The sequence below is a fragment of the Heterostelium album genome (genome assembly GCF_000004825.1).
Source record: "Heterostelium album PN500 unplaced genomic scaffold PPL_scaffold12, whole genome shotgun sequence".
Lineage (NCBI taxonomy): Eukaryota > Evosea > Eumycetozoa > Acytosteliales > Acytosteliaceae > Heterostelium > Heterostelium album.
The window spans coordinates 739780-763471 of record NW_008805074.1 but is presented as its reverse complement, the minus strand read 5'-3'; the positions used below and the strand labels follow the sequence as shown (position 1 = coordinate 763471).

The window sequence follows — 23692 nt, the reverse complement described above, 5'->3', positions numbered from 1 at the left end:
TTAATTTTAATTTTAATTTATTTTTTTTTCTACTTCTACTACTACTTTTTCATTTAAATAATAATTTATCTTGTTGATCAACCAAATGCATGTTATTTATTCATCATCATCATCATCGAAAACTGTTAATGCCTGTGCTCATCATCGCCAAAAACCTACAACAACAACTTCTTCCTACTCCTCCGCTTTGACCCGAACCTACTCGCCATCATTTTCCAGAATGTTAACCAGAGACCAACAACAACAGTTTAGAAATCATAGTATCATCTCAAAGAAATTGTCGATGCAACAGCAACAACAAATGATGGAGGACAATCTCTCGGACGACGACCTCGATGAACTTGAGGACGACAACTACAACGGTGACATCGATGCCGACGATGAAGACGAGGACAACGCTCATCAAGTTCTCAATATGCTATCACATACTCTCAAGGATCAACATCCTCATCTTCAAAATCATCAACAACATCAACTGCAACAATTCCATAAACAACAACAACAACAACAACAACAATTTCATCCAAGAGAAATGAAAATGACATCACCATCGGCCACCTCACAAATGATTAATTTCAAAATGAAATCATCTTCCACCTCTCATATTCCACAAATTTCGGCACATCCATTGCTATTGAATCCACAAAACCAACAGCAACAACATCAACATCATCAACAACAACAACATCAGAATCATAACGCCTATAACCATCACAGCAATAACAGTCAACGTGACAACGATCACAATTCACATCCAACACTCAGTGATATCTCACACTTGATATCATCTCCTCATCCCGATGATGCAGCAGAAGCACCATCGATTTCATCACCATCTTCAGACGATATGTCTGGAGACGATATGTCCTCGCCACCACAACACCAAAACTTTTCTTCACTTTCCCTCCACTCACCAGGAAAACCCGGCTCCAAATTCAATCAGTTCATTCCAGGAATTCCAAGTGGAGGAATGATGAAATCCTCTTCCTGTAGTAATATAGTTCCAAAAACCTGTAACTATAATAAATGCTGTATATGTGCATACGGTCCACCTCCTTCATTCTTTACTTCAGCACCAACATGGTAAATTATCAAACATAAGAATAATAATATTAATAATAATTTTCTGGAAATGCAATACTTAATTTTTTTTTTTTTTTTTTTTTTTAGGGCTGACATTTGTTATATTGCACTTTATTGTTTAACTCTATCAAAGCCAGATATTAAATACTTCCACATTAAGAAAGATATTTGTACTTTTATTGATTCTCATTATGAAACTATGTGTATGAGGAAAAGTATGTTTTGGAAAAAATAATAATAATAATTTTATTTAACTTTAATATTAATTAATTCTTCTTAACCAAAAAAAAAGGAACATCAATTTGGAGACAAACAGTAAATATGACTTTATCACATCCTCAATACTTTGAAATGTTCCAACAAGAGAGTGCACTTGAAAATGGAAGAAAAGGATACTATGGATTGAAGCAAATCCATGATCCATACGAACATACTGCTCTCAACAAACGAAGCAGAAGAAAGAGAAGACACGAACAAAAGATGTTACAGGAAGAACTGAAAAAATCATCTTCATTCTCCACCACCATATCCGCATCGAAAAATCAATCACCAGTCAACCAAATCATTGGATCTATTTATTCATCTAACAACTCCAACTCATCATCACAACAACAACAATCATCTTCACAATCACATTCACAATCATCTTCACCAAATTCATTTGTCTCACCAAACGACAGTGAATTCATTCCATCCTATGAACTGGCATCGATCTCTCAACAATATAAAAGAGTTAAATGCAACAGTAGTAGTAGCAGCAGCAACAACAACAATAGCAGTAGCTGCTCTGCACCAACACCATCCTCTCAACAACAAACTCCAACCACACAATCTCAAAACTCAATGTCGACAAATCCAATTATTTTACCACTTCCAAGTATTTCTGGAAAACCACCCATCCAATCACCACAACTCCAACACCATCATCAACAACAACAACAACAACTCCAACAGCACAAAAAGAATTTTGAGAGTATTTTGAACTCTGATGACGACATGCCAAGTATAACCAGTAGCAGTAACAGCAACAATAAACGTCCATTGTCCTCTCCGATCGAGAAACCACAGTGGTACAAACAGATACCCTCCTCCGCCAATCAACAACTACAAGACTCTGATAGTCCAATGTCAAACGCGAGCAACAGTGCTCAGAACACACCGAGTCCAATCGTCAAGAAATTCACTCAAAAAACGATCTTGCCGAAACTCGACGACGAGGAGGACGAGCTGATGGAGAACGAGCGTGAAGTTCCAAGACTCTACAACAAGTCGCCAATGACCAAGTTGATACTGGAGAAGAGTTTGCCACCACTCTCACCTACCTCGCTCACCCAAAACACCGCTACCAATCCACTCTCCAACTCGCCATCGCCCATCAACAGTCGCTCGAACTCGCCGTGCCAGCAGACACCATCCACTCTGCTGTGGCAACAGAACAACAACGGCAATCACCCGCTGAATCCAATGCAAATCTCGGCGCTGGACGACGACGACGACGACTTTGATGACGACGACGAAGATTCACCAAAGAAACGCATGCGAAAGACAACTCGTCCCGAAGAGAAAATCATGCTCGAGAAGTACTACCAGCTGCACTACGGTTCGAACGCCAAGCACTGCAAGGAGGAACTTCAGAACCTGTCGGAATCACTCAACTGGAAGATCAACCGAATCCAGCGTTGGCTTGACAACCGTCGCACCAAAGACAAGCTAAAGACTTTACGCGCCTCTCAAGAGCGTAGTTTCATCTACGCCGGTCAGCAATACAACTTCCAGAACCACTACATCAACGGACAACACACACCCATCCCAGTGGTGCCAAACACCAACAAAGATCGATCGTCGCCAATCCACTTTCAACAGTCACAACAACCACCATTGCAAAACTCATCGCACCAACAAACATCTCCCTATCACAACAAACTAATATTACAACATTCTTCTTCTAGTAATAGCATTAATAGTCTATTAAATTAAATTGCAAAAAAAAAAAAAAACAAACAAACAAACAAACAAATCAAAACAAATCAAAAGATATTATTTAAATTAAAATAAATTATTAGAAATAAAAAAAATATAATTATTATTTATTATTAAAATTAAAATTCTTTGAATAAAAAAGCAAAAAGTATAAGTTTTGTGGATAATGCTCAGAGTGTGTTTTTTGTGATCAAAATGTAAATCTTAAAATATGATTTTCATATAAAATCGAGTGGTTTGAAAGAGAGTTTTTCAAATAAAATGGTTTTTTGGATGTGAGTGACACATGAATTTTTTTTCAAAAAAAAAAAACTTTTGAGTGTGCTGATCAAAAAAATTAGCAAATTTAAAAACAACAACTAGTTGTTTCAAATCCTTTGCACTTAAAACTATTGTTTTATTTTTTTTTTTTTCTTTTTTTTTTATCTTTTCAAACACATAGTTAAGATAAGACAGATAAAAAGATTGAAAAATAGTCGAATAGCAAAGACAAGACAATTGTAACAATATTTTTTTTTAGAATCATTACAATCGTTGTTTTATTTATTTAATTTCAAGATTTCTATTTTTGAAATCAATCAAAAACTAATTAGTGTAAGGTCATTTATTATATTCGAGTTTAGGTAAGGTCATTGTAAAAGTAGTAAAAGATTTATAAATAAAACTTCATCCATATATATTGTTTGTTCATTGTCGTATTTTATGAACGTTACACAAAATTAATACTAAAAATAATAACTGTTATTGTATTATTATCTCGATTGCAATTGATAATTCGAATCGATTTGTATTGTTTCAAACACTGTTTGTTGTGTCATATCTCATTCATTTGTTTTGTCTATTTTTTTTTTATTTTTACAAACATTTCATTCACATTTACATTTACATATATATATATTTACTGATATCATATCTGTATTTTTGGTAGAGTTGTGTTGTGTGTTGTTTTTTTTTTTTGTTTTTTTTGTTATTGTAGTGTTGGAATTGTTTCAAAATTAGTTTTCAGTTGATAAGACAACAATAAACACACAACAACAACATCATCAATAATAACAATAAAAACTACAATGTAAAGTATTACGTAATGAAAAATGAATGAATGTTTCAATGTAACATCAACTCATCTTGGCTACTCCACTTCACTTCCCTTCACTTCAAAATAACCAAACCAAACCAACCAACTAACGAACTACTCAATTCAATTCAATTCTATTCAATTCTATTCAAAACCTATATTGTATACATTTTTGTTGTTGTTGTTGTTTGTATTTAATTATACTTATTCCACTCCTATTTTTACTTAACCAATTCGATCTATCTGTTTGTCCATCTAAAAAAAAGGAAAAAAAAAAAAAAAACAACAACAAAACAACATTTTCAAAAATAGTAGTACTTTATATAATGAATTGAATTAGCAATATTTAGAAACATACAAATAATTAGAATAAACTTTTTTGTATTGCAAATAAATATCTATTTTAATAAATTCCATTTATTTCTTTTTTTTATTTATTGTTTACCTGGTCAAAATCATAATAATATTTATAATTGTCCGCTTTCCATTCGAACAAAATCCACACGATTTTAGAAACAAAAACAAAACTTTTTTTCTTTCAATTTTTCAAATTTTTTTTCTTTTCCTTTTATTTTTGTTTTTTTTTCATAGTCATCAATAACATTTGGTCAAATTATTATCAAAAACAATTCAAAAGTTGTTCTTTGAATAGACAAAAAAAAAAAAACCAAAACCAAAAACAAAACACTTTATTTTTAAAAATCTTATAGTATAGTGTAGACTACAGACAGCATATCAATAGTCATATCTAATCAACAATAATAATAATAATAATAATAATAATAAGAATATAATTAGTTTAGTTAAATTTGTACTTTTAGATATATAATAATAATAATATTAATAATAATAATAGTTAGTTAGTTAGTTAGTTAGTAGTTAAATTTTAATTGTATTAGTAATAATAATAATATATACCATACCAATCAAAAATATATTTATATATTAGTTTTTTTAATTTATTTTACAGAAACAAGTTTTTTTTTAGGTTGGTTTTTATTTTAACTAATAATCAATCCAATAGATAAGATAGATAGATAGGACAGACAGACAGACATCATAGTTAAATAGTTATATATAAAGGGGTTGGTTGAAATAGACGAACCCTTTTTCATTTGGAAAACAACTCAAGAATATATATATAAACAAATAGTAGTAGTTAGAGTAATAACAATAAATATAAAATAAAATGAGTGAAACTAAACCATCAACAACTTCAGTGTCGTCGTCGTCGTCATCTAACAACAACAATAAAGATGATCAACAACAGCAACAACAACAACAACCACAGGTTAAGGATGTAACTACCACTTCATCGAATTCACCATCAAATAGCACATACTCTACGGCCTCATCCGTAGTTTTAAACCCACCGACAGTAACCATCACATCAGCTGCAGCCAACCAAAATCAACCATCACCAACTCAATCCAGAAACGCAACAACCTCATCAGCCTCATCAACATCAACATCATCAAATACAGGAGTATCAGCAACAACAACAACAACAACATCAATATCATCATCAACAGAGAAACCACCAGTTTTAATAGCAACAGCAGCAACAACAACAACAGTAGCAAATACATCGACTTCATCGCTATCTTCATCATCGGCATCATCATCACCTAATACCAGTCATCAAAATTTGCAACCACTATCGAATGCCGCTACAAGCACTAGCACCACTAGCAATCTAAATCCATCGACTCTTTCCACCACTATTTCATTGGCAGCTTCACAAAACAGTGCAAACTCTTACCACGCAGAAGAAGTACAGTTTGCATTTGAAAACAAAAAAACATTGAAGAGACTTTTGAAGATTTCAAAACACTGGACTGATTCAATGAAAGGTATATATATAAAAATAATTATATAATTAACTTTATTCTTTTACATTTACATCAATAATAATAATACTAACACATTAAATTATTTATTTATTTATGTAAAGTTTATTGTCAAAATAGTCATTTATTCTCAGAGGAAATGCTTAAGCAATCAGAGCAGATGATTGCATTTGCACAACCAAAGGAAAAGACACTCGGTGGAAATCTTGCATACTTTGGAAATACATTGAAAGCGGTCAATAGTGTTCATGATCAAATGGTAAGATATTATTAAGTTAGGGGGAGTGAGTGTATTATTGTGTTTATATTTATTAATAATGAATTGGTGATGTTGGATTATTATTATTATATTTTAGTTGAATGAAATTCAAGATGTATTTTGTACTCCGGTTGCCAATTTTGTAGATTATGACTTTGCAGAGGTTGCAGAGTCACACAAGAGAGTGACCAAGTCAAAGGAGGAGTACGAACAGTCGTTGGGTAAGATCTCGACATCGATCAAGAAGAAGGGTATCGACGAAACCAGACTGTTTAACTATGAGCAAGAGTTGGAAAAGTTGAAGGAGGTTCTCGAGAATCAAAACAAGGACTTGGAGATCAAGCTAGGTGAGCTCTCACACAAGAACGAAACGAAATACCTGCGATCGGTGTTGCACTTTATCAATTCGCAGTATCTCTTTTTCAATCGTGGCGCCAAACTCCTCGGAAATCTGAAGCCGCGAATCGAGGAGCTCGAGCGATACCTCGAGGAGATCCAGCCACCCAAGGTGGTGGAGGGTCACCTCATGAAGAAGAGCAAGCAGGTCATGGGAGGTTGGAACAAGTGTTGGTATGTTCTCAAGGATGGAATGCTCTATTGCTACAAGGGTAAGAAGGAGTTCCACCCAGAGAATGCACTCAATATCTTGTTGTGTTCGGTGCGTGTGCCACAACAGCCGTTGATTTCCTCGCCGTCCTCGACCAATCCACCGGCTTCCGGCTCGTCCAAGGAGCAGTCAAAGGAGCAGGTCGACTACCGTTTCGAAATTCTGCATCCTCGTAAGAAACAGCCGATCGTTTTGCAGGCCGAGAATGAAGAGGAGCGTGACCGTTGGGTTGCAGCCATTCAAGAAGCCATCTCCAACTCGCTCAACAGCCAATCGATTGAAAAGTCGTCTTTGAGCAACAGCACCGTCGGAAAGCCATTGTCCAGCTCGACTGTTGGCGGCTCCGGTGCGAGTGGCGATGAGGTGAATCAACAGGTGATGCGCATCATCCAGAAGGCAGCCGGTAACAATATCTGTGCCGATTGCTCCAGTCAGGATCCCGATTGGGCATCGATCAACCTCGGTGTCATCATTTGTAAGGTGTGCAGTGGTGTGCACCGTAGTCTGGGAACTCACATTTCCAAGGTGCGTTCGCTCACGCTGGACAAGTGGATTCCAGAGAATATCTATCTGATGAAAGAGATTGGCAATGCCAAATTCAATTTACTCTATGAACACCAGCTATCCGACCAGGTCAAACCCACAGAAAAGTCGGATCGTCCAACCAAGGAAACCTATATCCGTGCCAAATACAAGACCAAAGACTTTATTATCAAGTCGACTCTACCAACCGAAGAGTTGTCCAAAATGTTGTATGAAATGGCTAGTGCTACCGGGCCAAGAGATATCGCTCGCTATCTCAAACTCATTGGTCAAGGCGCCGAGGTGAACCACGTCGACGCATCAGGAAGAACTACACTCCACCAGGTCATCTGGAAGTCGGACGACGTCATCATTCCCGAGCTGTTGCTCCAGAACGGTGCTGACCTGTCAATGGTCGATTCTCGTGGTTGGACACCAATGCACTACGCCGCCTATTTCAATCGTCCAAGATGCGCTTCACTCCTTATGAAGCGTGGATTCGAAGCGATTCGTTTAAAGTGTATGGATCATCTCGGTCGTCTGCCCATCGACTTGGCCGTATCCAACCGATCGAAAGAAACTGAACAAGTGTTGCGCGGTGAGGATATCAATCTCGGGCTGACAATGGATACAATTGAAGCCGGAAGCGTGCAGCCATTCGAGGCATCGGTTCCACTGAGCACCGACTTCCCAAACGCCACATCGCTGGCGACGACACGTGAAGAGATTCTCAGCGAGGATGACGACGACAAGTACGCAGTTGCAGAGAACGAAATGGAATCGAGCTGGAGTGAATCGGAGCGTGAGAGTATTGGACGTGCTAGTTTCAGTGGCGCCGACGGAAGTGATGCATTGGCCGCATCACACCATCCAAACATCCAACTAAACGCCTCACTCAACAGTAACATCAGCACCAACAGCGGTGGAAACAGCAGTAACCAATTGATCGGAGCTGAAAAGCAATTGTCGACAAACAACAACAGCAGCAGCAACATCAGCAAAGATAATCTCAACGGAAGTAACACCTCTGCAACCAGCGGCAAATCAGAGACAGAATCCACTAAGCCACCAATCAACAGCAGCATCAATAACACTAGTACTGGCAACTTGGCAGCTTCCGTCAATAGCAGCAACACCAACGAAACCGTTCCAATCAATCATAAGCTCAATAGACCAAAGTCAAAGAGAAGACCATCGCTACTAGGTAGAGGTAAAAACACACTCAGATTGATGAAGAGCAAGTTGAGCATCTCTGGCAAGGGTATTCCAAACGACGCCGGTGGAAACGCTCAAGGATATCCAGGCGATGAAAATGGATTCGATGACGATTCCGATGAAGACGACGCAACCGTTCCAACTGTCGCCATCACCAGTACTAGCAATGGTAATGGTAACAACCCAGAGATATCGGTAACAGCGACCACCACCACTACAACTACAGGCACACTAGACCCAACACTACCGAATTTAGTTCACAGAGAGTCTATGGACAATGTACATAACAACAAAAACAACAACTCACTTCAACCACAACAAGTAACACACACCAATAGCTATAATGATTTGATATCGGCAGAGGATGAAAAAGACAAGTCGTCACCGTCACGACAAAATCACTCACCGACACCATTCAAGCTGCTACTCAACAAATTCAAAGGAATGACAAAGAAGAAAGACTCTGGAAAGGAAGGAACTCACTCTGACTCGAACGACGACGATGTATCCGATGTTCCAGACAATGTATCAGTAACCACCAACGACGACACCAAATCCGATCTATCAGACTTTGTAAGAAAGAAGAAAAAGAAAGAGAAACAACAATCGAAAGCATCAACCACCGTCAATCCAACAACCACCACACCAACATCACCAAACAACAACAATAACAACAACAACAATGAATTAACATCTTCACCATCAACTCATAATAATTTATCAACACTCCCAGAAACAACAACAGCAACATCATCAACAAATAATACTTAAAATAAAAAATATATAAAATAAAATATAAATAAATTCAAATCCAAATTTGAACCTATTTTTGCTTTGTGTGGTTTGTTGGTTGATTGTATGAACTGAAAAACACCACACACTACACACTTTTTTAAACAAGTTGAATCATTTGTTACCACAACATTTTTAACTTTGTAAAAGGCACTCCAGATGATCATTAATCTCGTAAGTGAGTTGTGTATCTATTCCAACTCCTTAACTTTTTGTTGTTTTTGTTTTCTATTGATTCTTTAAGCATTATTTTCAATCAAAATAATAGTAAATTCTATTTATCTGTCATTATTTTATTAGATAATCTTTTATTTTTTATTTTTTATTTTTTATTTTTTATTTTTTTATTAACTTAAATCCCATCAAAAATTTTGCAAAAGCAAAAAAAAATCTTCTTCTTTAAAAAAAAAACCTGAAAAAAGCCAAAAATCAAAAAAAAAAGGCAGCGGCGATCAAACGGAACGGACAAAAATAATAATAAAAACATTGACATTATTATTATTATTTTATTTATATTATTATTAAATAATAATTATTTATTTAACAAAGAAAGAAATAAAAGAATAGTTTTTAAAAATATTTATATATAAAATAGAAATTGATAATAATAATAATATTGTAGAAGAATGCCACAACAATGCACTAGGGTCAAAATTTACGATCCAGATGGCACAGAGTTCTTCTATGAGTGCAAAAGTAATGTTGCATTCCAAGGACATATTAGGCATTTGTTTGAAAATCTTATCGAGTTCTCACAGAGTTTCCAGAGTTCGACACTCAGATTGATATCAGATACCAATGGATTGATCTCCTCTCACTACGGACTACAGGAAGCGAGTAGCGGACATTGGATTGAGGATGTCAACGATAGCAAATTCCAGAAGGAAGATAATATTCTTTTCTTTAAGTTACGTCCACTTAGCAGATATATCTCTGACGTTGAAAGTCTATTGCCACCACCTACCAACACAACAACAACTACTACTATTTCACCACCAACAAACATTAACAACAACAATAATAGTAATATTTCAACACCTAATAGCTCAACACCAAACTCACAACCATCGTCACTTCGTTCGCACATTGAGAGTCAAATTCAAACACAATTTAAAATGCGCACAACCACACTTGTAAATTCGAATTTGACATCGACAAATGCTACAAACAACAACACTACCACACAAAATAACAATAACAACAATTCCAAATCCAATAAGAAAGCACTTAGAAAGGCAATTGAAAGTTTACATATTCATTTGACGTTGTTGATGTTGAAGGAGAGAACTAGGAATGACCATGTCTATATTAGCTCTGACAATCTCGTCAAGATTATCCGTATCATTTTCAGATCACCTACACTCTGGGCTATCAATTTGCTTGTTGGTTATCTACAGAGGAACAACTCTTTCAGTACATCGGCATCCAATATCAATGACAATGGTAATACAATACTAAAGAGTATTACCAATACAATGTTGACAACAACAATAACCACCACCACCACCGATATCTCACCATCAGCAACAATCAATAGAACTTTCAGTAAGAGTACCGGTAGAACCAACACACTCACTTCATCATCTGTACAAACATCCAATTCATCATCATCATCATCAAACAATAACAATAGTATTAATAATAGTAGTAATAGCAATGGCAATAGTAATGGTAATACATCGAATCAATTTTCAAATAGAGATAGTTTAGGTCATCAAGATTCGAGTGGAAATCAAATTTCACTGTTCACTTTGATCGATCAATCTATAAAGACATGCTCATCAGAGTTTAAGAAGAACTTTTATTTGTATTTGATGGAGCAGTACGATCAACGTAGAGACAGTATATTGGATACCGTCGATGCTGCTGTAGACACCGATGCTAACGACGACGATGACCTGTACTTTAATAAAGCGATTAGAGCATCTGCATCCGTTCAATCGTTATCATCGTCACTCCTCTCCATACCCAATCTACATAGCGAGATCATCATACAAACCATCTCAATGATCAACAACATCTATTTATTATCACCAAATCCTGTAAATTATATCATCAGACTACACAAAGACAATATCTTTAGATCACTCTACGAGTTAAAGATAAAAGATAATTTAATATCCGATAGTATTCAATATAAAACATTGAGAGTAAGTTATAGTTGTTGTTTATTAACTGTTTAACAAAGTAATATATATTAATATTATTATTATTTATCTTTTAGAAATATTTAGTTAATGAATTAAAAGATCAATGTTTGGAATCTATTGATACAGAGAGAATTCAACATCAGATATTGTTCTCTGATTTGTGGTCATCGACATTGACACTCTATCCCTATGGTGGTTGTAGTTCCTACAAGTGGCTGTTGTTAGGTTTCCGTGGTGCCAATCCATCGGATGATTTGAACTGCACCGGTGTCATTGCACTTCGCAATCTCAACTACTTTGCTAAGCAACATACATCGTTATTCAAGTACCTCTTGACAATACAGACCGATCGCGAGTTGTGCCAAGACAAAGATGACTGCGACAATAGCGACAATAGTGACAATACTCTCGTTGATTGTCAGATGCTATCGAAATCATACCCAGTTGCATTGGTCGGCATATCTTTATCATATCTATTATCGAAAGCATATGGTTTTAGATTAAACAAAGACAATAATAATAATAATAATGATAGTATCAATAACAATAGTGGTAGTAGTAACAGTGTAAATGAAGATAACAACAATAATAATAATAACAACAACAATGACGATGGAAAATCAGAGATTGTTGAAGAAGATCCATCTGAAAAGTGGGATATTGTATTCAGTGATTACAATTGGCTTGATGAATGTTATGTATCTACATTTATACTATTCGAATCACTCTGGTCATTCCAATCGATTAGTTACTCTGATTTCTCAACTATATTATCAACCACTGAGTAAGTATAGCAACAAAACAATTGTCTAACATTTGTATAATCATCATTCATTCATTTATTAATATTTATTATAAATTATCAAATAGATCTATAATAACAAAAACAATTGAAAAGAAACCTGTTAATAGTCAAGAGTTTACAGAGTATATAGTTGGTTGTCTATTAGAGTCAACAGAGGTTACCAACGCTATCGATGTAGTACATAGATTCAATCAATTGCTATCGAATGACACCTCTATTACAGATATTGCATATTCATGTCATAGTTTAATAAGATTCTTTGGTGAAAGTCTAGATTCTTTAACTTATCAATTCTTACCACCAAATGTAAGTAACAAGCTTTTATAATCTATTTTAGTGTAAAATAAGTTAATTAACATTATTATAGTTGGTAAAGAGTAAATCAGATTCATTACAAGAGAGAAACAATAGAATTGAAACATTCATTGGTGAATGGTTAGACTCTGAACAGGTAGACTATGGTGAGAAGATTAGATTCTCTGTGCAGATTCAAGAGTCATTGTTGACTGCTTCACTCAAGAACAACAGCAACAACAACAACAACAACTATGCCAATGGTGGTGGTATTGTCAATAGTCCACTCAAGAATGTTCAGAACTCACTCAATGGTAGCGGTGGTGTATCTCTACGAAGTAGCAACAGTAGCAACAACCAGAATGGTAGTAATACCAACACCGATCCAGTAGTAGAGTCGAGAATAAACAAACTTAACAAGTTCTTTGGTGAAATGATACATCCTTCTCAACTAGGTTCATCTACTGATAGTTCACCTTCAGTTGTCTCTACTTCACCCAACCCACCAACATCTACAACATCAACAACTTTAGCAACTCTACCTCCAGCAACAACAACAACAACAAATAATAAGAACAATAACAATAATACACATGATACTTCTACTACTACTACTGCTAAAAATAACCACCAAACAAGTAAAAATGAATCATTGGAAGAAGATCAAATCAAACCGAAATCACCAGAGGAAAAGAGTATTGATAAGGTTCAAAGATTGTTGGGTGTCGATCTCCAAAAAGCGAATATCAGTTTCTCGAAATTGCATAAGATGCAACAACCACCTTCGCCACCAAATGAGCTATTACCTGCTCAACCTATTCAGTTGAATCAATCTCAACAACAACAACAACAAAAACAATCACCTGTACCAATATCATCAGTCGTCGTATCAACATCACCCAAATTCAGCTTCATCAACCTCGCCAACCTCTAATTCACCATCACCCACCATCACAAGGTTGCCATTGACAAAGCATTGAGAAAGGGTACAATGACACCCAGTAAATCAAACTATCATGCATCCGTTATGATACCACTGTCATCGCCATCCACTTCACCAAATGGTGGAAATGATGTACATCATTCTACAAGTACTTCACCCAATAATAATGATGATAGTGATCATGTCAATAGTAACAATAATCAGACAGCTCTAACACTACCGGATGTAACCAAGAGTAGTCTATTGAATGAAAGTGTCGATAACAATCCACCGTCGTGCAGAGCATCCATAAACAGTTCATTGGAGACATTGGATGTAATATCCGATCAAAGTTCTGTTGTCGATGAAGATGATAAACTACATGTATTCTATCAAGAAAGATTCGATATGGAAACACCACCAAGCTCGTTACATCAACAAATTCAACAACAATTACAACAACAACAACATCAACATCAACAAGTACCTGATTTACAATTGGAAACAACAACATCAACAACAAATGATAAAGAGATAATGGTAGAGAATGTGACCGATGCATTGTTATTACAACAGTTGGACGATTCTCTGGAGAGTCCAATCATTATTCCAGAGACTAAACCGGTTGAGAGAGCTTCAGTTTCAATTCCAAGTCTCGAATTGAACAACAGCAATAATAATATTAATAATAGTAAACTAAAACCATCGCTACCTCCAAGAAATCCAGATTTAACTGTTGTTTCTGAAGCAACCATATCCGACTCACCAAGAGTGTCTCCTATTAAACCAGTTGTTAACAAACCTTCTCCATTTGTTGCAACAGCAATCAACAACAATAATAATAATAATACTACACCAACAAGACCAACAGCCAAACCAATTGCAAAATCAATGCCAACATCACCAATCAATCAATCACCAACGCTCACCTCTGCAAACTCCACTCCGACCAACACTACGCCTAGATCAACATCACCATCGACCGTTGTTGCCTCAAAAACAGTTCAAATTGGTGGACCCGATTCTCCAATTAAAGTATCACTTCGAAAAACATCAGCTCCACTTCCTTCCAACAACAACAACAACTCTGCACCAAACAGTTTACAATCGCCATCGTCTGGAGCGTCTAATGATTCACCCAGAAAAGAACAAGGTGCACCCTCTCAAGTTAGACCAAGAGCTCAAACGAGCAAGGCTCCACCAGAACTCAAAAAGAGTCATACCGTCAATAGTCTTTCAGATCCAAAGCTGATCGCAACCAACGATCATTCTCCATCAGTGTCATCATTAATCTCTGTTTTTGGTGAAAAGATACAAAGAAGAGGTTAACCTCTTTAAGTCTCTACCACTCTATTCAACTAAAAGTTGTCAAAAAACAAAACAAAACAACTAAAACAACAACTACAACTACAACAATCACAATTGATTGTTATTTATAAACTTAGATTAAACCTCAACAACACCAAATCAAAAAAATTATTTATTTATTATGTACCAATAATTTAAAATAAACCAAATTGTTCTTTTAACATCTTATCAAATTAGTTGTATTTTTTTATTTACTTATAGTTGAATAAGATTAAATTTGAAAGATAAAGTTTAAAGTTTAAAGATGAAATTCTTTGTGTCTTGTTGCCTAGTTGTTAAAGTAGCGATAAAACTAGTTTGGAAAATAAGTTACTATTACTATTTAATTTGTTATATTATTTTTAATAGATTTGTTTGATTATAAAATAATATATTTTTTTTTTTTTAAACCAAAAAAAAAAGGATTTGTTGACTCTTGATTAGTCAACAAATTGCAGGTATTAATATTATCCTGTAAAATAATATAAAATGGGCCCTGGTACAACATTAAAGATCTTGGAGGATAAAAATCTATGAAACCTATAGAGTGAACCTATTCAGCATTGAAGGTTGTAACCAATGGGTTTTCCCACTATGCCAAAATGGAAGTTAACTAATTATGATCTGTTCCACAAGCAACACACAGATAAACCTTCATACAATGGTTGACTCTCACCGCAAGCGGTCAAATGTTTTTATAATGTACTCTGTGGGATTTGAACCCACGCTTCCGAAGAAATCAGTGCCTTAAACTGACGCCTTAGACCAACTCGGCCAAGAGTACTTTTATGATTGCCAAAATAACTATTTCAATTTTTGAATATCTCAACTTCAACCTTGTATTGTCACTTAAAAACATTGAAAAAAGAGCTTTATTGTTTTTAAAGCAGTTAAGTGTTGTTCAAACCAATATAACTTAGGTGTCGAGGTCAAGAGATTTTCTATTGTTTTATCTCCTCTGTCTCATCCAATATCCACTCTACAGTATTTGATTTAGTAAACAGCTGTCCTTCAATTTAAATGGTTTTTTGATTCTTGCAAAATCAATAAATATATTCCCTCAATAGATCTATATTTTATAAATATATAGATCTTAATACATTATTTTATTCTAAAAATCAACAAAAAATTTCAATTTTTAACACAAGTTTCTCCCTATATGTTTTCACATTTTTAAAATTTAATACAGTCTACAAATAACTCAAATAAGTTATTATTAAATAAAAATTTAATAATAAAAATATTATTATTGATTAAATATATATGTAGATGATGATTATCTCAAAATATCGATTTGACTATGCAATAGAGCTCATAAATGAGCAAAGCCATCGAACTAAACACTTTGGTTTTTTATTCCATTTGAATCGTATGTTTATATGTATAAATATCAATAATCTCATAATTAAAGTAACTAACATTATTTGAATAATTATGTTTGTTTATATTTAAAAAAGAATAAAACAGATGAAATTAGATGTTGGTATGTTAATAAATATAAGCAGCTATTAATATCGTTCTAACTTTCATTCATACTAAAGTTGTTTGTTTTTTATTTATTTTTATCACTAAAAGGTTCAAAACAACATAACATTCCAATGGTATCACTATTTCTTTCTAACTAATTCATCATCCTTTTTCATTCCAATGTTTGAAAAAGAATGGAGACAACTCTTGGATTTGGTCGAATATTTGAGTAGTGTCAATGTTTGTGCTGATCTATTCCCATTGTATCAAGCTCATCCGAAGCAATTGAATAACAACAATAATAATCATCTTCATAGCCATACAACATCGACATCACAATCGAATCTAAACAACCTTTTAAAAAAAGATATTAAACCCAAATTGCTTAGTGGATCTTGTCAACCAAGGATACAATGTCATCCAATATCTCTGGAACATCTCATATTTCTCTGTATCAATTCAAAATTAAATCAAAAAACAACATTAGTAATAACAATAATGGTAGTATTAAAAAAGGTATCACCTATAGTATAAATAGGAAAGCTGCAGCAACATCAACTACAACATCTACTACAACAAACGGTATTATTAAACAAACAGCTTCAATGTCGATTATCGATCCAGGACAAAATCAAAAAACAGATATAATCATTATAACGATTCCATTTCTCAGGAATCACCATCAATTCCTCCACCTATGAAAATGAGACTAACAGGATCAATGTCTAATTTGTCCAACCAGATTCACTCTGTTCGTCCCAACATTAAAACAGTTGATAGATCTTCCTCAGTAGCACCAAAAACTCAACTAAAACGACCATGATCGTTTTAAATGAATCAAATTATTTCACGTATCTCCGTGCAATAGGAAACAATTCATATAAAATAATCAATCTCACCAAGCAAAATCAACAACAATAATAATAATAATTTAAAGAATTATAACAAATGTACATCTATGAGGAAATCGAATATTCACCTCCTTTCTATCAAAGAACAAAAGACAATATTGTTCTAAACTTATAATAGTTTATCGTCAACAAACTAGAAATAATGATAGCAATCATGATAATAGAGCATTAAAGAAAGAAATGGTATAATAATAATAATAATAAGATGAAACATACACTACCAAATCAACAAACAACTTCATTGCCATATTCATGACCTATTCAATAGGTCTTACCACAGAATTTTACAAACAATTAATAAAGATATTCATTCATATAGTTTCTAACTTATAACTTAAAGATTCTTAATTGTTCTTTCTTTTAAAATCTGTCTATATTTTTGACAATTTTCATCATTTAATATTCCAAACTTCTCCATTTTTTTCAATCACCATTTCCATGGTATCATTTGAGTTTCATAGGTAAAGTCCAACTCTTTGGAGTTTTATTAATTATTTTTTGTAAAGATAACATTTAGAATTCCTTTTTTTTGTATGTAGTATGTTTAAATGAAAATTCTGTTTTTGATAAAAAATATTAACTTCTATTTTAATAATCATTATATTGGTACAACAAAGTTCAAGTAATAAAAATTTCCACATTTTTTATAGATAATTTCAATCTGAACAATAGATACAAGTGTTTTAAAAACAACTTTTAAAAACATAATACAACAAATATATTCATCATGTAACTGAGTTTAAATTTTTATAAAATTTAATCTCATTTTTTATTATTTCTATTTCTAAAACAAGTATAGTGTTAACTATTTTTGGATAAAAAGAGATTGAACCAATCTTAAATACTATTATTTGTGTAATTTCATTTAACAATGATATGAATAATTTATTAAATATACTAAACAATCAAACAGGAAGTTATACCAATTCAACAAAATATTATTTAAAAATCTAGATATCGTTTGTGTTTCATTTTATAAAATGACTGAATTAAAAGCTATTATTTTAAAAACGTGATGTTTAGGGAATTGTTTGAATAAAAGATGATCAATCTCTTTATTATCAATTCATATTGTTTAGTTTTTAAGTTCAATAAAGATTGAATCTGAAGATTTATAATTTGGTTTTAGTCTGTACATCATTACTAAAGAAGACAAAATTGTATGACAGAATTCTATAATTTGATGGAATTCTTCTTGATCTTCTTTGTTTTGAAGTCTTGGAAAGAATTTTTTAATAATAAGGTTTTCATGAATAAAATATTGTTCAAAACAATTATCCATTTCTTTTTCAAAGAATTCAAGACATTCTTGACCTGACCAATTGTTTTGAGTTTTCATAAAATGGAAACTATTCATTCTTTCTTCTTTTCCTCTAACTTCCTTTTCATACGAGAATACGTCATTGTAGAGAGCACCAATTTTCCCTCCACTTTCAATTAAACTTCTCCAAAGTGGGTCAAGAACTATATCATAGTTTAATCTTTTCATTATGAAAATTAAACTTATATAAAAAGGTGGTGCAGTTGCATAATTATGTATTCTCAAATTGTGATATAAATTCATACTAATATCACCATTTAATTTCTATATTAAAAATAACCAAATTAATTGATTGATTAATAATATTATTAATTAAAAATTTAAATTCAATAAACTTACATTCATATTTTGCCATGGAACTAAATTGTAACAATAATCCAAGTAAGCATTTTTGAATAGATTGATTAATGGATTTTGTTCTCCAACTCTAGATTCTAAATTATGAACCAAATCAAAAATATTGAGTTCGACTGGTGTAGGATCATCTTCTAGTTTCCCCAATTTGAAAATATTGATTACTCTATCAATATATTTAATTCCAAACTCTGGTTGACCGCAATCGATAAAGTCATCGAAAATCCTATTAAAAATAAATAATTGTGTACCCAATACCATTAACTCTTGATCTCCGGATGGCCAAATATTTCTTACAAACATTGAAATTCCTTTTATAGTTGGTCTTATTTTTTCACTATTTTCATCATTTAATATTCCAAATTTTTCCATTTTTTCAATCACTATTTGCATAGGATCATACGGATTCATAGGTAAAGTCCAGCTCTTGGGAGTTTTATCAATTAGTTTTTGTAAAGATAACATTTAGAATTCTTTTTTTTTATTTTTAAAAATTTTATTTTTAAATATTAATTTTTATTTTGAATACTATAAGAAAATAATTAATATATAGAAGTCAAAATCTCCAAATATTATTTCTATCTTAAAAAATTCATTTGTAATATTTAATATTCAACATGAAAATAGAGATTTTTGGGGTTTTACTAGAGATATAGTTGTGAGAAATAGCCAATAAAATATTATTTTTATTATTATTATTATTTTTTATAGTTATTATTAATTTCGATTTTTCATTTGTCAACTCACTTTCAACCTCGATATTTTAGGAATGTAAATGTATATGATATTTTAGAGGGAATAAGGTTAGTAGCATTAGGATAGAATAGATCTAACAGTAGTTGAGTGTTGATTAACAACAGTATAAAGTGGTGGTATGTAGTTGGAAGGATTTAGATTCCTGTTATCACATAATAATTTTTTTTTTATTTTGCTTTAATATCACCGAAAAAAAAATAAATAAAAAAAAATAAAAAAAAAAATTATTGATTTATTAAGTAATATATTGGGATGGTGTAAACCATCGAATTTTTCTTTTTTTTTTTTTTTTTTTTTACAGTTTTTATATAATTATTTTAGTTATTGATATTAATAGATTGTTAAGTTGATGAGAATACTGATGATTGAATTGGTTAATTTGAAAATGAAGAAATGAAGAAGAGGAAATAATAGTTGGCTGACATTTGATAGGTTACTGGTTATTTAAGTTTGGATTGTAAGTTACTGATACTGTTATATATAATTAATTTCATTACAGATAAGTGCTGTATATATTCATTAATGATAGATTCATTAGATAGTAGGTTGTTATCGTGGAGAGGAGTACCGCCAAAATAGGATTTACAATAGAATTTCCAGATTTGATGAAAGACAAGTGAAGCGAGAGTAGTGATGTTGTCCTTTCTTCTAACCAACTGATACGCGTCTTCCATAGTCCAATCGAATCGTTGACCACCTGAAAGCTGTAAGGAGTCAAGAATGGTGTTAAGGTTGAATCTGTGCATAACTGCTCGACAATTAAAGAATGTATGGAAATATGGGTCAGAGCAGTATGTGAAGCACAGTTCACATTCTTTGTTTTTGTTGTAAGCTAATCCAGGAAGTGAACGAGAGAAGAACCGGAAGACAGTGTTTCGTCCACGCTGGTGTTTGATGAGCGAAATATAGGTGAAGATACAGTCGTAAGATGTGTAGTCGAATTTGGTTGGTAGCGATAGTTGGAACTGACCATCAGTTAGTGGTGGAATGCCATGTTTGAAGAACAATAGGTGGTCGTAGATTTGCTTTAGAGTGGGTGGTAGACCATCAATCAGAATTGGTTTAGCAGATTTGATCTTGTTGTCCAGATGTTTGAGATGAACTGCCAATTGGTGCCACAGAGTGTAGCATAGATTGAGATATGGCGAGGTGATAGATCTGCAATAGATTTGAGATAGCCAACTGGTATAATAACAAACTTTGGAAGGATCAGAGGTTGAAAGTAGGAATCTGTTGAATATCCACACGTGTTGCGCATCATTACGAAGTTGGATGTCCCATAGCGAGATGCCACCACGTAACCATGGTTGTACAGCTCTGGTCTTTTTCATTGTGTTTTTATATTTCTTGGAGTCGATGAACGGATTGGAGTTGGACGACCACAGGTACCAAGACAGTATGTTATCGAGTTTCTTGACTTCCTCATCGGTAAATCTATCGACGTACATGTTGTAGGTGAGCTTAGAGAGTGTGTAGCTTTTGACTATGGCCATCTTGGTGCGTAAAGTGACTCCAGTTGTTTTCCAACGGACCAGGTGTCCTTTAATAGAGTTGATCAGAGAATCAAGCGAATGATGCAATCCGTCGGACGTGAAGTACAGACCCAGGTATCTTTCAGCGGATGTAGATACCTATAACTGTTATCACATAATAATTTTTTTGTTTTTTATTTTGCTTTAATATCACCGAAAAAATGATATCACCGCAAGCGGTTATTAGTTTTTTAAATGTACTCTGTGGGATTTGAACCCACGCTTCCGAAGAAATCAGTGCCTTAAACTGACGCCTTAGACCAACTCGGCCAAGAGTACTTTGATGAATTCTATAGGGAATTAAAAATATTTGTAGTATTTAATTACAGTTTCCTTTTAAATTCTTTTTTTAATAGATTCAAAACAAAGTTAAATTACTTATTAAAAAGCTTTTTTTTTAATTTCTTTCAAACAACTTAACTTATTTTTTTGATTTAAATTTTAGAATTTTTTACGAATTTTAGATTTCTTGTAAAAACATGTAAACAAATTATTTGATGAAATAGTCGACTTGTTAATTTCCTAGAAATGGATGAACCGTTTGTAGTAATAATAAAAACCTGAAAATTTCAATTTCTTATTATTCTATTTTCAATTTAATATCAATCATATACATATTTAAAAATGTTTAAAAGAAAAACTTCTGAATCAGAATTAAATTTAACTTTGGATAATAATCCTAAAACTGTGATTAATAAAAACTATAATAATTATTATAAAACAATCGAAAAGAAATCAAAAATAGAAACAAAAACAATAAATAATAAAATAACTAACGTTCTTAATACCAAACAAATAAACAAATCATTAAAAAAGAAAAAAGAAGATAGTGAGAGTGAAAGTGATAGCGATAGTGATTATGAAGATAGTGAAGATGATGATGATGATGATGATGTTAAAGTATCTAAAAGTAAATCAACAACAACAACATTTAATGTTGGTGGTAAATCTAAAATAAGCTATTCAACTTTGGAAAAGAGTTGTAATACGCTAAAGGATGACTGGCCTCAATGGCGCAAAGATTTATATCATAAAGGTTGGGCAGTCGTTCCCAATGTCGTTCCAACAGATCGTTGTGCCACCTATAGTAGTGCCTTTTGGGACTGGATGGAGAACTTCAATACCGGCGTAAAGAGAGATGACTCTTCGACATGGGTCAATTCTAATTGGCCTGGTAATATTCACGGTATCTTTCAGCATTACGCATTCGGACAAAACCAATTCGTTTGGGATATCAGAGTAGAACAACCAATTATCGATGTATTTACAAAGATCTATAATACCGATAAGCTGTTAGTGAGTTTCGATGGTGGTAATCTTTCAAAGCCATCCACAAGGGAGACAAAAGGATGGCATCATTTTGATCAGTTGAGTATCATAATTAATTTAATTAATAGAAAATAATAATAGTTAACAAAGTGTTGTAAAACTAACAAACTATTTTTATTATTTATTAATTAATTTTCTTATTTTAGGGGAAGTAATAAGTTTGGTTTTAGATGTGTTCAGGGATTCTTGAATTTAAATCATTGCCAAGACAATGATGGTGGATTGATTGTTTACGAAGGATCTCATTTGGTTCATGACAAATATTTCCGAGAGACTGGAATCGATTCCAAGGGTGATTGGTGGAAATTCGATGACGATCCAATCAAACTAAGTTACTTTAAGGATTGCAAGAAGGTCAAGGTGAACTGCAATATTGGTGATATCGTGCTGTGGGACTCACGTACCATTCATTATGCATGTGCACCGACTACTCCTGAACGTTGTCGTATGGTTGTATATGTCTCTTATCAACCTGCATCGCTCATCTCTGACTCTGATTTGAAAAAGAAAGTGAAATGCTTCAAAGAGAAGAGAATGACATCTCATTGGGCAAGCGAGAATATTAAGATGTTTCCAAAGAATCCTAGAACCTATGGCAATAATGCTATCATCGATAGATTTAAATACGATGAAAAGAAACTTCCTGTTTTAACAAATCGTGCAAAACAACTTGCTGGTTTGATTCCATATAACAATAGTTTTAAATAAATAAACATTTTCTTTTGTTTCTTTTTTTTTTTGAAAATATAGTTTTTTTAAAGTAGATTTAAATGAATCATTCCATAAGACCAGAATGTCATTTCGATTATAAAATATCATTTGATGTTTTAAACATTCCATTGGAAAACCTTTTAAAAATAATTTAAAAAATAAAATCTAATATTCTTTGGTTTTTTTTTTTTATCTTTTTTTTTTGATTATTTAAATAATAGATATGAGGGTTGTTATTAACAACAAAAATTCAATAATCCAAAATAAACACTTTCATGGCAACTATCTCTATGAGAGTGATTCTCGTTCCTTTGCCAAAGATGCACGAATTCTATTAAAACACACGGAAGGAAAATTCGAGCCCCTAAAGGTTCATACAAATCTATTTTTTAGATTTTTATAAGTTGGTG

At 33.1% G+C, this 23692-nt stretch overlaps 8 protein-coding genes and 2 non-coding genes across 10 annotated transcripts; 7 read left to right on the top strand and 3 right to left on the bottom strand.

The window, feature by feature from the left end:
* Positions 1-85: 85 nt before the first annotated feature.
* Positions 86-4890, top strand: hbx13 (putative homeobox transcription factor; the record flags this gene model as incomplete). The annotated part of the gene is made up of 5 exons (XM_020581038.1): positions 86-1083; positions 1171-1298; positions 1376-2549; positions 3682-3706; positions 4849-4890. 5 exons carry the CDS (start codon positions 86-88, stop codon positions 4888-4890), a joined length of 2367 nt encoding a protein of 788 aa, XP_020428623.1.
* Positions 4891-5327: 437 nt separating this feature from the next.
* On the top strand, positions 5328-9362 carry PPL_10258 (ankyrin repeat-containing protein; the record flags this gene model as incomplete). The annotated part of the gene is made up of 3 exons (XM_020581037.1): positions 5328-5991; positions 6093-6247; positions 6345-9362. 3 exons carry the CDS (start codon positions 5328-5330, stop codon positions 9360-9362), a joined length of 3837 nt encoding a protein of 1278 aa, XP_020428622.1.
* Positions 9363-10009: 647 nt separating this feature from the next.
* Positions 10010-13566, top strand: elmoE (ELMO domain-containing protein; the record flags this gene model as incomplete). Its single annotated transcript, XM_020581036.1, has 5 exons — positions 10010-11533; positions 11608-11858; positions 11931-12317; positions 12404-12644; positions 12706-13566. The coding sequence occupies 5 exons, from the start codon at positions 10010-10012 to the stop codon at positions 13564-13566; spliced, it is 3264 nt and encodes a 1087-aa protein (XP_020428621.1).
* Positions 13567-13623: 57 nt separating this feature from the next.
* Positions 13624-14883, top strand: PPL_10256 (uncharacterized protein; the record flags this gene model as incomplete). The annotated part of the gene is made up of 1 exon (XM_020581035.1): positions 13624-14883. The coding sequence occupies one exon, from the start codon at positions 13624-13626 to the stop codon at positions 14881-14883; it is 1260 nt and encodes a 419-aa protein (XP_020428620.1).
* A 719-nt stretch (positions 14884-15602) lies between these two features.
* PPL_10255 lies at positions 15603-15685 on the bottom strand. The gene has a single exon. It is a non-coding gene; the product is annotated as a tRNA-Leu (tRNA).
* Positions 15686-16219: 534 nt separating this feature from the next.
* Positions 16220-17468, top strand: PPL_10254 (uncharacterized protein; the record flags this gene model as incomplete). Its single annotated transcript, XM_020581034.1, has 5 exons — positions 16220-16249; positions 16359-16388; positions 16477-16819; positions 16885-16950; positions 17398-17468. The coding sequence occupies 5 exons, from the start codon at positions 16220-16222 to the stop codon at positions 17466-17468; spliced, it is 540 nt and encodes a 179-aa protein (XP_020428619.1).
* Positions 17469-18354: 886 nt separating this feature from the next.
* Positions 18355-19326, bottom strand: PPL_10253 (terpene synthase family protein; the record flags this gene model as incomplete). Its single annotated transcript, XM_020581033.1, has 2 exons — positions 18355-18864; positions 18940-19326. The coding sequence occupies 2 exons, from the start codon at positions 19324-19326 to the stop codon at positions 18355-18357; spliced, it is 897 nt and encodes a 298-aa protein (XP_020428618.1).
* Positions 19327-20476: 1150 nt separating this feature from the next.
* Positions 20477-21615, top strand: PPL_10251 (uncharacterized protein; the record flags this gene model as incomplete). Its single annotated transcript, XM_020581032.1, has 4 exons — positions 20477-20501; positions 20620-20655; positions 21064-21207; positions 21599-21615. 4 exons carry the CDS (start codon positions 20477-20479, stop codon positions 21613-21615), a joined length of 222 nt encoding a protein of 73 aa, XP_020428617.1.
* PPL_10252 lies at positions 21439-21521 on the bottom strand. Its single transcript has one exon. It is a non-coding gene; the product is annotated as a tRNA-Leu (tRNA).
* A 251-nt stretch (positions 21616-21866) lies between the features above and the next one.
* On the top strand, positions 21867-23279 carry PPL_10250 (uncharacterized protein; the record flags this gene model as incomplete). Its single annotated transcript, XM_020581031.1, has 2 exons — positions 21867-22534; positions 22718-23279. The coding sequence occupies 2 exons, from the start codon at positions 21867-21869 to the stop codon at positions 23277-23279; spliced, it is 1230 nt and encodes a 409-aa protein (XP_020428616.1).
* Positions 23280-23692: the final 413 nt, after the last annotated feature.